The sequence below is a fragment of the Hyaena hyaena genome, unplaced genomic scaffold (genome assembly GCF_003009895.1).
Source record: "Hyaena hyaena isolate Hyena2069 unplaced genomic scaffold, ASM300989v1 scaffold_237, whole genome shotgun sequence".
Lineage (NCBI taxonomy): Eukaryota > Metazoa > Chordata > Mammalia > Carnivora > Hyaenidae > Hyaena > Hyaena hyaena.
In genome coordinates, this window is record NW_024080874.1 from 2004028 (window position 1) to 2019147 (window position 15120).

A 15120-nucleotide genomic window follows, 5' to 3' on the forward strand; every position below is an offset into this window, starting at 1 on the left:
CGCGGAGGGAGCGCGGGCGGCGGGCGGCGCGGGAGGCGGGAGGCAGGGCGCGGGGAGGGGGCTGGGAGGGAGTGTGTGCGCGCGTGCAACTCCACTCCGGGGCTTTGTGCGAGCCCGGGCGATAGCATTGGCGGCGGCTGGAGGAGGAGCGGCCGGAGACGCGTGCAGCCCGCCCGCCAGCGCCCGGCAGCCGGGGCAGGTGGGAGCCCGCGCGGGAGCCGAGCCGACGCGAGCCGGAGCGGAGTCCGAGCGGAGCCCGAGCGGAGCCCGGGCGGAGCCCGGGCGGAGCCCAGGAGCCTCGCTCTCGGGCGGCCCGTGGGCGGCAGCCGGGCGGGGCGGGCGCCGGCGGGGCGGCCCCCCAGTAAGATGTGCGCGGCGCCGCGGGGCGCCCCCCACTCGCAGCGGCGCTCGGGAGCCGGGCAGCTGGGCCAGGCGGCGCCTCGGGGGCTGCTGCGCGCCCGCGCCTAGAGCTGCCGCCCCAGGGAGCCCGCCACGGCCGCGCCCCGGGCACGCTCGGCGGCGCCCAACGATGACCGCTCCCTGGCGGCGCCTCCGGAGTCTGGTTTGGGAATACTGGGCCGGGCTCCTCGTGTGCGCCTTCTGGATCCCGGACTCGCGCGGGATGCCCCACGTCATCCGGATCGGTAAGGGCTCCCCGGAGCCGGGGGTCTCTGTGCGCCCGGGCGGGGGCGGGCGCGGGGAAGCCAACGAACGCGATCCCAAGAGATTTTTCCCGACCTCTGCGGGCCGCCGGGGCCGGGTGACCACCGGGGGCTCGTCCCGGGGAGGGCAAAGTTCCGAAGCCGGGGTCACGGGCCTTACTTAGTGGGGAGGAGGCAGCCGGGCCGCGGCGGGCGAGGGGCCCTTGGAGAGCGCCCGTGAGAGGCCGGACCTGGCGGAGAGGAGCGAAGCGTTCCAGCCCCAGCCCGAGTGGCGGGCGCGTTTCCCGGCCACTGCCAGCACGACCGGCCACGGACCGAGTTCTGAGACCGGGCTTCTCCGCGGAGCGGGAACCCTGCGGAAGGCGCCAACTTCTCTTTCCTCCGCGCTCCCGGCAGGCCCCCGCCCCCACCTGGGGCACCGCTCCAGCGGCCGCGGCGGGGACGCGAGGGACGGCTTCGCAGGACGGGGGCAGCGGGTCTCTCCTCCCCGCGGTCTCCTCCAGCCTCGGGGAGGGGGGGGGCATCCAGCCCAGTGGCTTGGGGTAGGGGAGGGGCAGTCCCCGGCCGGTCGCTCCGGCGTTCCTTCGCGGCTAGGGGGAAGGGAGCGAGCGAGCCTTCCTGCTGCGGCCGCGAATGTGGCGGGAGGGATGCGAGCGGCTTTCAAAGTTAGCCGAAATCCCTCCGCAGCTGGCGGCGGCTGGCGGGGCCGCGCGCGGCTTTCCAGGGCTGCCGCGTCTCTGCTCTCTTCTCGCCCGAGACTCCGACTCCGGGCTTTAACTTTGTTGTGGCCGCCGCAGGCACCCTTGTAGACAGCGCTCCGGGCAGCGAGGCAGACCCTGCGGGTCCCAGGCCCGCGACCGCCAGGGCTGGGCCCGGCCTGGCCACGCGGGAGCCTCGGCCACGCAGGCCCTGCGCCTGCCGCCAGGCCGGAGACCTGGGCCTCTTGGGTTCGCGAGGCGCCACCACCAGCATCTGGCACAAGGCGGGCAGAGCTCTCCTGAGCCAGGGCCACCTTCCCCCGCCTCGTGGCTCTTCTCCAGGAGAGGACTGCTGGAGGCTTGAGGGGATGCGGGGAACCGAGGTCGGACTTGGTTTCGGTACTTGAGGTACTAGGAGGTGGTCAGGAATCCGGGGTGTTTGGGGGCATGTCTTCGTGGCTCGCTCTTGGATACCGCAACCTCCTGAACTCAACATCCGGATGGGGGTAGAGCGCGGTGCTCAGCGCTGCGCACGCACGCAGGGGTCCTTCAGTCCATGCCCCGGACCCTGGCAGACTCGCACCCCGCACCCCGAGGCGAAGGAGACATAGGAGTCCAGGCACGGGACTCTGGGGACATCCCTCACGGTCAGGCTTAACCCTTTGCAGCCCAGGCGGCTCTTGGCAAGCCAAACACACACACACACCCCAAAAATCACGTCTTCTATCTCTGCTCTTTTGCCTGCTCCAGCTCCCTGTTTGATTACCATTCCAGGGGCAGGCAAAACCTTAGGAGTGGGCCAGCACTTCTTTTATTCCCTCCTTCCTTCCCTGTCTTTTGGGGACCCTACATAGTAGGATGCCCTTGAGAGAAAGGAGGGGGGCCCCAAAAGGTGCTTTGTGCCCGTCCCACGCATTGCAGTTTCCTTTCCTCTGCAGGGGGAGGGGGGCGGGGAGCTGGGTATGCTCCCTGCCTAGCCTCAGGGATGGAGGTCTCTGGGGCCCCAGCAAGTCAGAAGCAGGTGAGGACAGCCCCAGAAGGATGAGCCAGGGAGGGGTCGGATGGCGTATCCTTAGCTGCCCCCTCTTACTGTGAAATTGACTTCACCGGGGGGGGGGGGGGGCTCTTCACTTCCCTGAGGGGAAGCCCCAGCCTGCCTGCCCTTTCTTGGGTTCAGCTTGTAATAATGCACTTAAGGATGGCAAAGCCCTCCTCTCTTCTAATCTTCTTCGTATTAAGCCCCAGGATTAATTAGCATGTCGGCCCAAGCCATTTATATCCTAGAGCCCTGCCCCATTTGATTCCCAGCCCGAGGACTGGGGTGCTGTGTGGATGCCAAACGTGACCGCTGGAGCTGTACCAGCTTGGACTGAGGATGGGAAGGTTCTGAGGCCTCTGGGCTTCTCTGGAGCTTTGCTGAGGAACTGAACTTCCAGCCTTGGGAGTCCAGGCTGGAGCTTTAGCTGGGACCAGGGAAACAGTGGACATGGCGGGCCCACGGGCTCGGGAGTGCACGCATATGTGTGCACGTGCGCGCCTGTGCGCGCGCGAACACACACACACACACACACACACACACACACACACACACACATACACCCTTATGCAGAAACCCAAACACAGCGGCTTAGCTGGGTCCCACACCATCTCCCTTTTCTGATTCACCCGTGGCATCAGAAAAGGGCTGCAGGAATTGAGGTTCTGGAAATGGGGTTTGGGAGTGTGCTGGGTGCTTCTGGTTCCTGAGATTGGTGCCTGAGCTGGCTGTGCCTGGAGCCGAATTCTCCAGCAGGCAGGCATCCTCAAACACCAGCTTGGGAGAGGGTTTTCCTGCAGGTGTGTGAGGGGCTCTCGGGGCTGGGGAGCAGCGTGCCCGCCCCTTTCTTTGTGCCGTTTTTGGGGGCTGAAATTTTCTCTTAGACAAGGAGATGGATAGCTCAGCAGTGTGACAGAGTGTTCAAACAATCCATCTTGAATAGATGAATTGCATTGCTCTGTCTTTTTGTAATTGTGTCTATCAGAGAGAGAGGTCAAGGCATTGATTGCTTGGATGGTTTGCAAGTAACAAAGGAGAGTGAGGGAGAGAGCGAGGGAGAGAGAGTAATTGGATTGTAGTCTGCGGGAAAAAATGATCATTGATTATTTTATATGAATATGTGAAAGATGTATCTGCGTGTGATTATCAAGTGTTGCTCATTGAAGGTTTTCAAGGCATATTGTTCGGCATTTTATTATTACTCTTATCGTCGTTATTATTGTTGGGATGGATTCTGCTCTTCACTCATGGGAAGCAGTTTAATGCGTGGATCTTCTCAGACGGGCTTCAGTGACCTTTCGCGGGAACTTGGATTACCTGGTTATATGACCTAGAAGCTGAAGGGGAGGGGCCTTAGGCTGGGAGCTAGGAGGCCAAATTGCACTGCCCCCTCCCCCACCTCGAGCCTCAGTTTCCCCATCTGCAAAACACCGTTGGGTTGGCTGTGATTGTTTGGGATATTCTGTGGCTTCAAAGTACCTTTTTGTGCAGACTGGTGGGGATGGGCTGTGCTGTTATAGATTGCGTGGTTACATGAGGCTCCCTCGTGTTCCATGCGTACCGTAGGATCGAAGGCCAGCTTGGAACTTGAAAAGGGAACCAGACAGTGGTGGCAGCAGCCGGGGAGCTCTGGTGGATGGTGATGATCTCTAGCCAGCCAGGGGGAGGTTCAGAGCCAAATGACTGCAGAGACATAAAGCAGGTGTATGTGTTGGGGATGGGGGTGGGGTAGAGAGGGAAGGGCTGGCTCAGCTCTGGACTCTCTGAGCATCTACGGACAGCAGAACAGATGAGCCTCAAGACCCCAAACCTGGTCTGGAGGAGGGGGGTACCCAGCGGGCAGTTGCAGCAGTCTGTCCCCGGGGAATGAGATCCTCTTCCCGCCCCCCCACCCCGAGTTCCCAACCCAGCCCCGTCTTCATCGTCTCCGATCAGTTCACCCAAATGGTCCTGAACATTCGTCTCCTGAGTTTGGGAGCCGTGTGTAAAACAATGAGGAATTTCTTACAGTGACTGGTGATACGCTGAAGCATTGCCGCCTTGTAGGAGCAGACAGGAGCTGAATGAAGATCAATAGGGTTTTCCCCCCTGGAAGTAAATAGCTTCAGACAAGACCTGGGAGTGGCCCGAGGGGCCTTGGAAGGCATTAACTTGAGCAATTCCTGCCTCCACTTTCCGGCCCAGCCGCTCCTGTCAGCCCGGGCTTCCCTCTTCCTCAAAGCAGGAGTTTAATTTCTTCATGATGCCTGCCTCTCGCTGCGCTAAACAGTCCTCTGACATCAGGATGATCTGGGGATTTTAGAGGTGGCTTACGCAGGGTGGGCCGGGCACTGTGTCCTGACTCGGCTCTTGCAAGGTCACTTGCATGCCCCTGCTGCTGGCCTGACAGCAAGCCCAGCCCTCTGTGCTATTTTGAAAGGGTTTTGAGGGGCAGCTCTTCAATCCCCCACCCTTTCAGGAATGCAAGGATACTTGGCTGCTTTTAGGACCTTTTCCAGGGTCTGGGAGCCTCCCTGAGTCCTCATGTTCTGGCAGGCACTGTTTGCCCCTGCTCTGGGAAATGGCCCCCTGCGAGGGTGGGGGCAGGAAGCACAGATTCCTCTGTGGACATCATAGCCCTCCCTCCTCTCGGGGGAGGTACGAGGCCGTGTACAGGGGAGGTGGCAGAGGCTGCTCGGGGTGCCCTTTTCAGAGGAGACTCATGCTCAGCAAATGGGTCTGTTTCTGGTCTGCTGAGGCCAAGCCTCCTCAGAGGCTGTGTGAGAGTCCCTGTGAGAGAGTCCCTGTGAGAGACTTCTGCCCCTGCCTCCTGTGGCTTCAGCCCGAGCTGCACCCTCTTTGCTCCGGACCCTCCAGAGGGAGGGCAGAGAGGCGAGAGCCAAGGCTCTGTTTGGCTGGGCAGCGGCAGAGAGGGATCTGGGGAGCTCCAGGTCCTGCCCAGCAACAGAGAGGACCGAAGTCCAGGCAACAGGGCTGGTTGCCCCCCAGGCTGGCGTGGTGGGGCTGCAGCTTTGGCTGGCTGGCTGGCTGGGCCCAGGGCCTGGCGCAGACAGACGTGTTCTCTGGAAGAGCTCTTCTCCCAGGTGCCGATTCCCCAACAGCGGCACCAGGGGGCAGTGTGCCTGTGTCGAGGTCTCCCTGCGTCTCCCGCCTGGGACCCCACCTGGGTCGGAGTGACATCAAAATAATGCACAACAATGCGACAAGACAATGATCCCAGCTTACGGAGCCCTTACTAGGTGCCAGGCATCACGGTGTTTCCCACACTGACTGGTAATGTGGGTGACTAGTAAGTGCTCAATAAATGCAGCTGCATTTTCCTTCCTACCCCCCCCCCCATTTTGTTTAGCCTTCACCACCCTGAGGGCATTGTTTCCATTTTGCAGATGAGGACACCAAGGTTGGCAGGGTCACTTGGGCAAGATCACACGGGCAGCGAGTGGTAGATGGAGGGTGAGGGCTCCTGTCAGCCTGACAGCAGGTCCTCCGTGTTCTGTGTCGTTGGAAGATGGGGAAGCAGCGGCGTGCACAGGTGTGGAGTGGAGCACCCCCATCCCCATGGCCCTGGGTGCGGAGTGTGTCCTCACAAGGCCCGGCTGTGTTTGGCCTGCTGTTCGAGGTGGCTGTGAAGGTTCTGTGACATTTAACCCTGCCAGTGCCGGTTTTCAGAGTCCAATAGCCCTTGTTGCTGGGCTGTGTGGCCGACATGCTTTCTGTACAGGAAAGGATGGACGGTCTTCTCCACCCTCCCACCAACACATGCTTACACGGCTACATCCCACCTCGTCCAGGCTTCTGGACTCTGCCCAGTGCTTCACTGAAAGCCCGAGATAAAGGATGGACTCTCCCTTGGATCTGGCTGGTCCGCCCATAGGAATCCTTCCGCTCCGGGGACCCCAGCCTACGTGTCCCCCTGGCAGCCACCGAGCTGTCCTCAAAGACATTGTCAGAGCCTCGAGGAAAGGGCTCCGTGTTTGTGTCTCCTCCTCCCTTCCATCCTCATGAGCCAGTGACCTGGCCAGAGAAGGTGCTCGGTGAATCGTTCCTTGTTCTTCTTCCCCTCACCTCCCTTTTCCCTCCCCAATCCCATCCTCTCTCCCTTCCAACATCCTTTCCAGGCTAATAGGTTTTATGGTCATTTTATTTTTAAGCAAGAGTCCCATTCTGACCTTCCAGATAGAGCCTGCCTTGCCAGGAACGGAGCCAGGTGGACAGTATGAAGCCACCGACGCTGGGCTCTGGAATATTTGTTGCTCTCTCAAAGACACTGTGGGAGGGGCGCCTTAATCAGTCGATTAAGTGTCTGACTTCAGCTCAGGTCATGATCTGGTAGTTTGTGAGTTCGAGCCCCGCATCGGACTCTGTGCTGACAGCTCAGAGCCTGGAGCCTGCTTCAGATTGTGTCTCCCTCTCTCTCTGCCCCTCCCCTGCTCACACTCTGTCTCTCTCTTTCTCAAAAATAAATAAGCATTAAAAAAAAAGACCCTGTGGGTAGGGTGTGGGACCATGGTGCAAGAGCTGCTAGGTCCATCCTTCCCCATGCCACCCCTATGAGAGCAAAGGCAAATTCAAGTTTACCCTTCTTGTCCATCATGTTCCTTCTTCTGGGGGACACAGGGAGACTGGGATAATGGTGGCTGCCAGGGACTGAACTGTTTTGGAAGGGGGGGGGGGACTGCATGCTGAGAACCCCTAAAGAGGTGACAGATTTGGGATGAGCACAATCAGAGGGCTCATGTTATTTTCCAGGGCCTCAGTTTCCCCTTATGTAAAATGGGGACGATGCCATCTGCCTCACAGAGCCAAACAAGTATGACATCTTTTCCGAAAAGCTTACATGCTGTCCCAAGATCGGCATTTCTTCTTGTTGTTCGAGAGGTCTGACGCCAGCACAGGGCCATAACTTGGGTGAGGTGAGCGAGGTAGCCCGGGAGCAGATCTGAAGCAGGCTCTCGAGTGGTGACCCTGCACTTGCACGACTGACCACACAAGCGGGCACTTCCTTAAGTTTCGTGCCCCTAAGTGTATCATTGGCTGGGACCTACACCTGTGTTTGCTCATGGAGTCCCTGTTTACTTTTGCTTCTTTTTGTGCCCCAGGGACAAAATCCTACTTGAGTGTGATTGGGAGTGGGGATGCTGGGTCGAGGGCCAAGGGGTTGGGCTTGACGACAACAAGTCATTATGATTTTGCTTCCGTTCCCCGTTGGCCATGTTTTACAGCAGCACAGAGCACTCGGCCCTGCCTTACCTTGTTTTATTCCCTCTGGAGTTAATGTCCAGGGTCCCCTGCCTTTTCCTCCAAGCCCGGCCCTCTCCTCTCCCCAAAGCTCACTTTCCCATGCCCCCCTCCTTGCTTCCTGGGACCTCCGAGCCTTGTTTACTAGTGCTGATTGGCCGTGGCTGTGGTTTTGCTTGTGGGTGTGACTAGGGCTTTCTCTAGTCCATGTGCATCCTGCCTCCCCCCATTAGACCAGAAGCTGCTCCAGACTGTGTAAGGCCAGCTCCCCCCGCATCACTACTAAGAGGCAGAATGAAGGTTTTTTTCTTTTTTTTTGAACCAAATAATGTATTTCATTGATTCATTGACTTCTCCTCTACCTTCTCCCTTCTCTGAAGTCAGTACATGTCTCCCCTGTCATAGCTGGGATTGCTTACAGGACTTTCTCATTTGTGGCATCTCGACACATAATGGCGTGTCTGGGGTTTGATGAATGTGGTGGATCTGAGTTAGACTGGGAATCTCCCATGTCGGCGCCACATGACCTTGGACGAGTCACTTTACCCCTGGGCCTCCGTTTCCTCATCTTTAAGATAGAGATATTAGGATTAAGTGAAACTATATTCAGATGTTTTTCACCTGCCAAAATTTCGTCTGGCCGACCCTTAGGGGATCGTCTTCACAGAATTAGCGTGAGGATTAAACACGATAAAACGTATACAGCTCTTTGCACAGTGCTTGATGTTTAATAAATGTTGGGAGAGAAAGAGTGCCCCGACGGTGGAGGCCATGCTCCTGCCATCAGACTGTGAACTCAGGCTGTCTGCTTCCTGTGTACCCTCTGCCAACCCTGATGCCCAGTACTCCGTGCAGCTCCATGTCTGGCATTTACCCACGTGTCCACATACCCATGTGCCCCATAGTGGAAATGGTAGGGTCTGGCTGCCTGTGACAATTATCCACCACATTAGGGGGAGAGAGAGGTGCCCTTCAGGATGCTTCTGTGTGTCAGCTCCCAGAATCCTCCTGGCCTGCTATTTATCATGTACCTGCAGCCCCCTGGGGTGCTGGTTCTTCCTCACATTTGCAGTGTTTTAGTTGAAATGCATTTTGTGTGTATTTGAACCGAGGAGACCCTGGTTGTGGGCTGCTCTTTAGGGACTGATCTAAAGAATCCTTGTCAGTCCGTCTTGGATGTAAGGTTCAGTCTTGCTTCTTGGACAGGCCAGTGCGGCCCAGAGAGGGTCTGTGGCTGGGCCCCAGGGGATGGAGACCGCTGGCTCTGCTGGGAGACACCAGGTAACGAGGCCACAGCAAGAGCCGGGGAGGAGAGAGTCCCCATAGTGATCAGATAATGAGATGGAGTGCGATCCGGGGGGAGTGGCAGCTTCGACTCCAAATCCTTTGGTGCCACGCTGAATGGTGGTTAAGGAAGGCAGGGAAAAAAAGGGAGCGAGAAGGAGCTAAGATTCCAGTTTGTGTGAGGAGGGTTCCAATCCATAGGAGACAATTAAGTCTGGAGCTATTAAAGGGACTGATGCAGACAGGCTGCTGTTGAAAGGGGGTTTATAGAGTTCTCCGAACAACTGCAGGGATGAGCTCTTTAAATATGGGAACGAGGGAGACTTCTGCAAAGCCTTCCTGCATCTGCTTTGCAGAACTGAAATATGCTATTCCAAAAAGCCTGCCCAATTGGGCGGAAAAGCAGAAGCAGGGAGCCAAGGACTTCCCAGGGCTCCACGCATCACATTTCCTGTCTGCAGTGGAGAATCACAGAATCTAGGCTGAAAAGGACCCCTGGGGTCATTCTAGGCCTCTGGTTCTCAAACAGCAGCTTGCATCCAAATCACCCGGAATACTCATTAACATACAGATTGCGGGGGCCCCACCTACAGATCTTCTGATTCAGTAGGTCTTAGGTGAGACCTGGGATTTTACATTTTTGACGGGTCCCCAGAGAATGCTGATGCTGCTTCTTGGGCACTACCCATTGAAGACCACTGGAGGGACCCTCCCCTTTACAGGGGGATATCTGGTCTTTGATTGAACACCACCTGAGATAGGAAACTTACTACTTTTGACCCTCTTTTGTTCTTTACCTGAATGTTTTGGCTGACTCCAATCTTTGTTGCAAATTTCTCCCTGAAATTTGTCTCCCTGCAGTTCCGGGGAAGGCAGTAGAACATGGATGTTGTCAGTATAGGTTCTGAGATCCATCTGTCTGAGTTTAAACCCTCTTCCCCCATCCAGGCTCTGGCACTTAGGATAAGTCACTTAACTTCTTAGCTCTTGATTTCCTCTCCTGCAAAATGGGGATAACAATAGATTTGGCTACATGGGATCATTGTGAGAATTAATATGCCTGGCACAAGGGAAGCTTTCCAGGCACTTTTACAACCTAGCCTTGTGGAGAAGTTCATCGGTTCTGGAATCTGCTGGCCTGAGTTTGAGGGTTGCCTCCATTACTTCCTGCCTGTGTGATCTTGGGCAAATTAATCCAATAATAATAATAATAATAATAAATAATAGTACGTGCCTCACAGAGTTGTTGTAAGGATTAAATGAATGAATGCATGTGAAGTGTTTAGACTACAGTCATGGTAAGCACTCAAATGGTGTCCGTTACTCTTACGGTACAATAGCCATTCCTGCTGGTTCTGGTTCTGTTTTGCTCCCTATCCTCCCATGCAACCCTATGGAAGTGTCAAAGCATTTCTCCAAATTAAAGTTGCTCCATTCTTCCTGCGTGGTGTTGAGAGCTAACCATGGTGCTGCTTGTGTATTACACCCAGTAAGCGCACAGCTTCCTTGGACCTCAGCTTCGGGGTCTCCTTGTACAGCCCAGGCCAGCTGAGCCTCCTCAGCAGCCGCTCCGCTTTGCCGGGTTGTACTGAGTTGGGAGTCTCTTGAGATCACCTGGTCTTTTTCACAGGTGTCGCTGCTGATCTATAACTTCTCTCATCTTCCCTTTGGCGGTTGATCTTTTGAGCCTAAAGGCAGGACCTGCCATTTATCCTCAGTAAATCCTATCATTGAACCTTCAGGCGGTTATTCTTGCTCCTTGTTTCTGGACCCACCAAAGCCTGTTCCTGGTTCAACATCCTCAGGAGCAGGCATGGATTTCACCTTCTTCCTCCCTAGTCTCCCTCTGGGGGTCAGTGGTGGAGAGGTTAAGTGGTCATTGGCCTACACTACAGTTGGGGCTGGGAACCACTACTCTGGACAGTGTGGCTTTTGTGGCTCCCATTCCATTATTTGGCTTGCTTCATGCCCTCTGAGCCTGAGATGAACCTGCCTTCCTCCCCTTCAGCTATGTCTGCCATCGACACATTAAGCAGGCAATGACCAATGTCAGAGTCTGTTGGCTTAATTCAGTGATCATGGATCCACTCTCCTATACTTTAACCTGCTTTAAAACCCCACTAGTTTCCTTATGCTTTCAGGCCCTTTATGACCTGCCCTGGTTGGCAGACCTATACTTTCTCCCTCCTTGCCTCATACACACCGTGCTCCACTGTCCTGAACATCCAAGTCCCCAGGACACGCTATGCCTTCCCTCACACCCTGGGCTCTTGCAATTCTTCCTGGACAACTTCTAGTCATCCTTTGGGTTTCACCAAACGTGTCTTTTCCTCCAGGAAGCTTTTCTTCATGCCTAAACACTTCTTTGGGTCCCCACAGCACCCTGTACTCCCTTATTGTATCACTTACTGTATAAGCAGAGACCACAGATGGCTTATTTCACCACTTTATCTGCTGTGTCTAGCATGGCGCATGGCACATAGTAGACGATTAATAACTATCTGTTGAATAAATGAATGCATTGATAAATACAGTCATTTGAGTAGAAGTCCACGTACCCACCCTGTTATTCAGCTCAACGCTTTTTCCATCCGGCCAACAAGATTTCATGGAAGGCATTGTTAGATTCTTCTACAAAGTCAAAGTTCTAACGATGTCTGTGGTGTTCTGACACTTGAATTCCACACCTTCTATGCCAAGACTTTTCCCATGTAGTCTCTTGGGCAGATCTGGAATATTCAGGGGGAGTGGATCCTTCCTTCCCAGGGCTAGATTGGCCTTTATAACCACTGGTTCATATCATGATGATTCTCCTCATGGGAGAGACACAAGCTCTCTGTTTCAAGGAAAACCTCCTGACCTCCCTGACCTCACCTGTTTCTGCTTCCCACTTGCCCCTCAGCATCCCTGCTGCTCCGTTGGGTTGCTGAACCCAGCAAGGGAACTTCCGCTATTCATCCTTAATAGGCTGGCCGCTCAAGACAGCTGCTAGACAGGGCTGTTGCGCCACTTGCACTGTGGCCAGCCGTAGATCAGGCCTCTCTGTTTTCCGTCCTTACCACATCATTTACTCCTGCTACGAGGTCTAGACACCAGGTCTACAGGCCAACCTTGTGTAAAGCAGAGGTGTTCCAGCTGTACAGACGGTCAGCCTGGGGCACTTAGCCCTGGGGATGAGTGCATCATCCGCACTGGGTTCTTGAGAGTGTGAATGTGTATATTTCTATGTGTTAGTGCACTTTTAAGAAATAACCAGTTGGAGGTTTGCGTCTCTAGCATAGGCTTCTTCCCACGTTGGTACTCAGCAGCCATTCTTTACCCCAAGCCTGTTAAATGGATCAGTGAGAAACCAAAGACTTAGGTGTTGAAGTGATGGTCCCAGTTCCTGACTGTGCCGATTGGTCCGCTGCATTTGTGTTGCTGAGAGTGAGGCCAGGGCAGGTTTGCAACGGGGCCCTGGACTTCCCCTCTTAAGCATGATGGAACCAGGCTCTGCCCTGAGGCCGTGCCCTCCCTTTCTTGCCTCCCTCCCCAAGGAAACAGATGACACATTATGAGCAGAAAGAGCCTGTTGCCTACATGGCCATTTTTCCTGCCCAGTTTAATAGAGGTGACAGCCGTCTATTTTACTTGTCTCGTAACATCGAATCAGTAAATAAAATATGGGTGAACTCTCAGGTTTAGCTGAATTATGGCTGGTCCATGGGGATGGAGGGCTGTGGGAGAGCCGAGCAGAGAGATTGAATCCCTGGCTTGTTGCAAGAAAACCTGAGCCACGTGTCCTCCTGTGGCTCTAGGAAATCTTCCAGTGCTGAAGAAGGCCAGGCAAGGTCACCCTGTTGGACTGTCTCTGAGCCCATGGAAGAGCCAGAACACAAGAGGGGATACCCCAAATGTTGGAACTACAGGGGTACAGTACTTGTCCCTATTCTTTCCTATCACAGATTGGGATACTGAGGACCAAAAGGCGGACATAATTTGTGCCACATCCCTTGGCAAGCTGTGGGGTGAAAGCTTGAAGCCAGATGAAAACATGAGTCTCTGACCCCCAGTATATTAAAAAAAACTCAATCCATGTCTCTCTGTCTCTGTCTCTGTCACACACACACACACACACACGCTTGAAGCTTTACCTTTTCAGTCTTGAGATAGAGACTAAATTTTTGTAATGCTGAAAAACAGACCTTTAACACATTTTTCCACACTGAGGGAGAAGTACAAGCCAGATTCATGTGTGGTTGGAAAGGCTTGTAGATCATGGATACACCCGATGAAATTCCCACGAGGCCAGGAGATTAAGGTTCACCCCAACCTCTGTGTTCAGCACCACGGAGAGCAGCCAGGCCCTTGGGTAGTGAGTGGGCGCCATCTGCCCACTGACTCTTCTGGCGGGGGTGATGTGGTTATTGTGAGGCCTTGCTTGCTAAACAGGCATTCTTTTTCGGAATGCTATTCCTCCAGGATTCCGGTGTTCATAAACTGGCCTGAGGTGTTTAACAGGCACACAGTAGGCTAATTTGTGGTCGTTCAAATCAAGCAATTCACAGCAAAAGAAAATGAAGGGGACAGATAGAAATTTCTCCTTTCCTCCCCCCGCCACCCATGTAAATTGTTCCTAAGCCTTTGGTGCCTTGTACAGCTTGTCTGCTAGGGAGCAGTAGCAGATGACAAAACGAGTGAACGTTCTATTGTCAAATATCACACCTGATACCAAGCATCTTTGCTCGGCTTGTCAGCAGCATCTTTCACATTGCATTTGGTAAGTAGGCTTGTGTTATGTATTTTTACCCTGCTAAATATGATTTCTTAAAAGTATTTTGTGTGTTATTATTTCCTGAGTTGTGGAACCCTGCATACCTATAATAGAGACGTATTTTCTGCTAGTAAATAAAATTACTCCTCGTTCAGGTGATGGGAATGAAATGTGTCACAGCTCTGTGGTTTTCCCCAAAGAACTCCAGCGGTACCAGGTGCTATGCCACCTGGATGGTTCTGGGAAGCCTTGTGATTGGGCTGGGTATTGACAAAGGTCTCTCCTAGAGAGGAAAGTCACTCCGTGAGTGGCCTCAGCATACCTCCGAGAACGGGGTAGGTTGGGTCCATTACCGAGGTACTCGGGGTTGGCTGGAGCACCTGGCCTAGAAGCCAAAGAGCTTAGGAATCTAAGAGTATTTGAGGGACGCCTGGGTGGCTCAGTTGTTTAAGCATCTGACTTCGACCTAGGTTATGATCTTACTGTTAACGAGTTCGAGCCCCGCATCAGGCTCTGTGCTGACAGCTTGAAGCCTGGAGCCTGTTTCAGATTCTGTGTCTTCCTTTCTCTCTACCTCTTCCCCACTCGATTCTGTCTCACTCTCTCAAAAATAAATAAACATTAAAAAATTTTAAAAAAAGGAATCTAAGAATATTTGAATGATGGAATCTGAGGAATTGACACGTGCCTCTGAACAAGGAGTGACGTTTAAGTACACGGGCCCCGAGGATGTAGGAGACAGAATGGCACCTTTCAGTCATGCAGCAGAAAGATCTGGAATGGGCAGAGGGGAAGTGCGCTACGGTGCCTACAAAGCAGGGCTCCTTCAGAGCCCTGGCTTGAGAGATCTCAGGAAGAAAGGATTGTTTTGTTTTTTTGGTTTTTTTTTTTGCTGCTCCTGCTTGGGTTCAGAGAATCAGAAAAAATCTGCTTTGGAAATGTGGCTATTTTTATGCTGTTTGTAATTTAGTGTTTATTTCCTGTCGTTTTTGCATGGACTCTGGGCTGACTCACTGAGTCACCAAATATCGGTGGAGCGTCCACCCTGTGTACTGCAGAGTGCACAGGAAGGGACTTGTGGAGGGTCTGGGGGCATGAAGTGGCCTCTCGGGACCTGGTGGTAACTCAGTGGCCTCCTGGTAAGTCCATGTAGGTGACCTTCAGTGATAGCCCTGGCTCCTTGAACACTCAGATAACATGCAGTTCGGATCAGAACCCCACAGTTGGATCTTCCTCATTCTCCTGGGTGCTGGGGAGGAACACTAAGGCTCGGAGAGAAGAAACAAGCTAAAAATCACACAGCAGAGCCAGCTGGGAAACCATGTCTGTTCCCTTTCACCCTTTATACCTCTGCTCTGCTTGCCTTGCTTCTAAACCATATTACTCCCAGGATGCCTGGGTGGCTCCGTTGGTTAAGCGTCTGACTTCGGCTCAGGTCATGATCTCTCG

General features: G+C 54.3%; 1 protein-coding gene across 1 annotated transcript in view; it reads left to right on the forward strand.

Annotated features, from left to right (window-relative positions):
- The first annotated feature begins 529 nt into the window (after nt 1–529).
- The window catches only part of GRIK3 (glutamate ionotropic receptor kainate type subunit 3), a 222237-nt gene continuing 207646 nt past the window's right edge, over nt 530–15120 (forward strand). Inside the window, exon 1 of the mRNA XM_039244493.1 lies at nt 530–644. Coding sequence (XP_039100424.1) covers nt 530–644 — 115 coding nt within the window. The remainder of the gene's footprint in view (nt 645–15120) is intronic.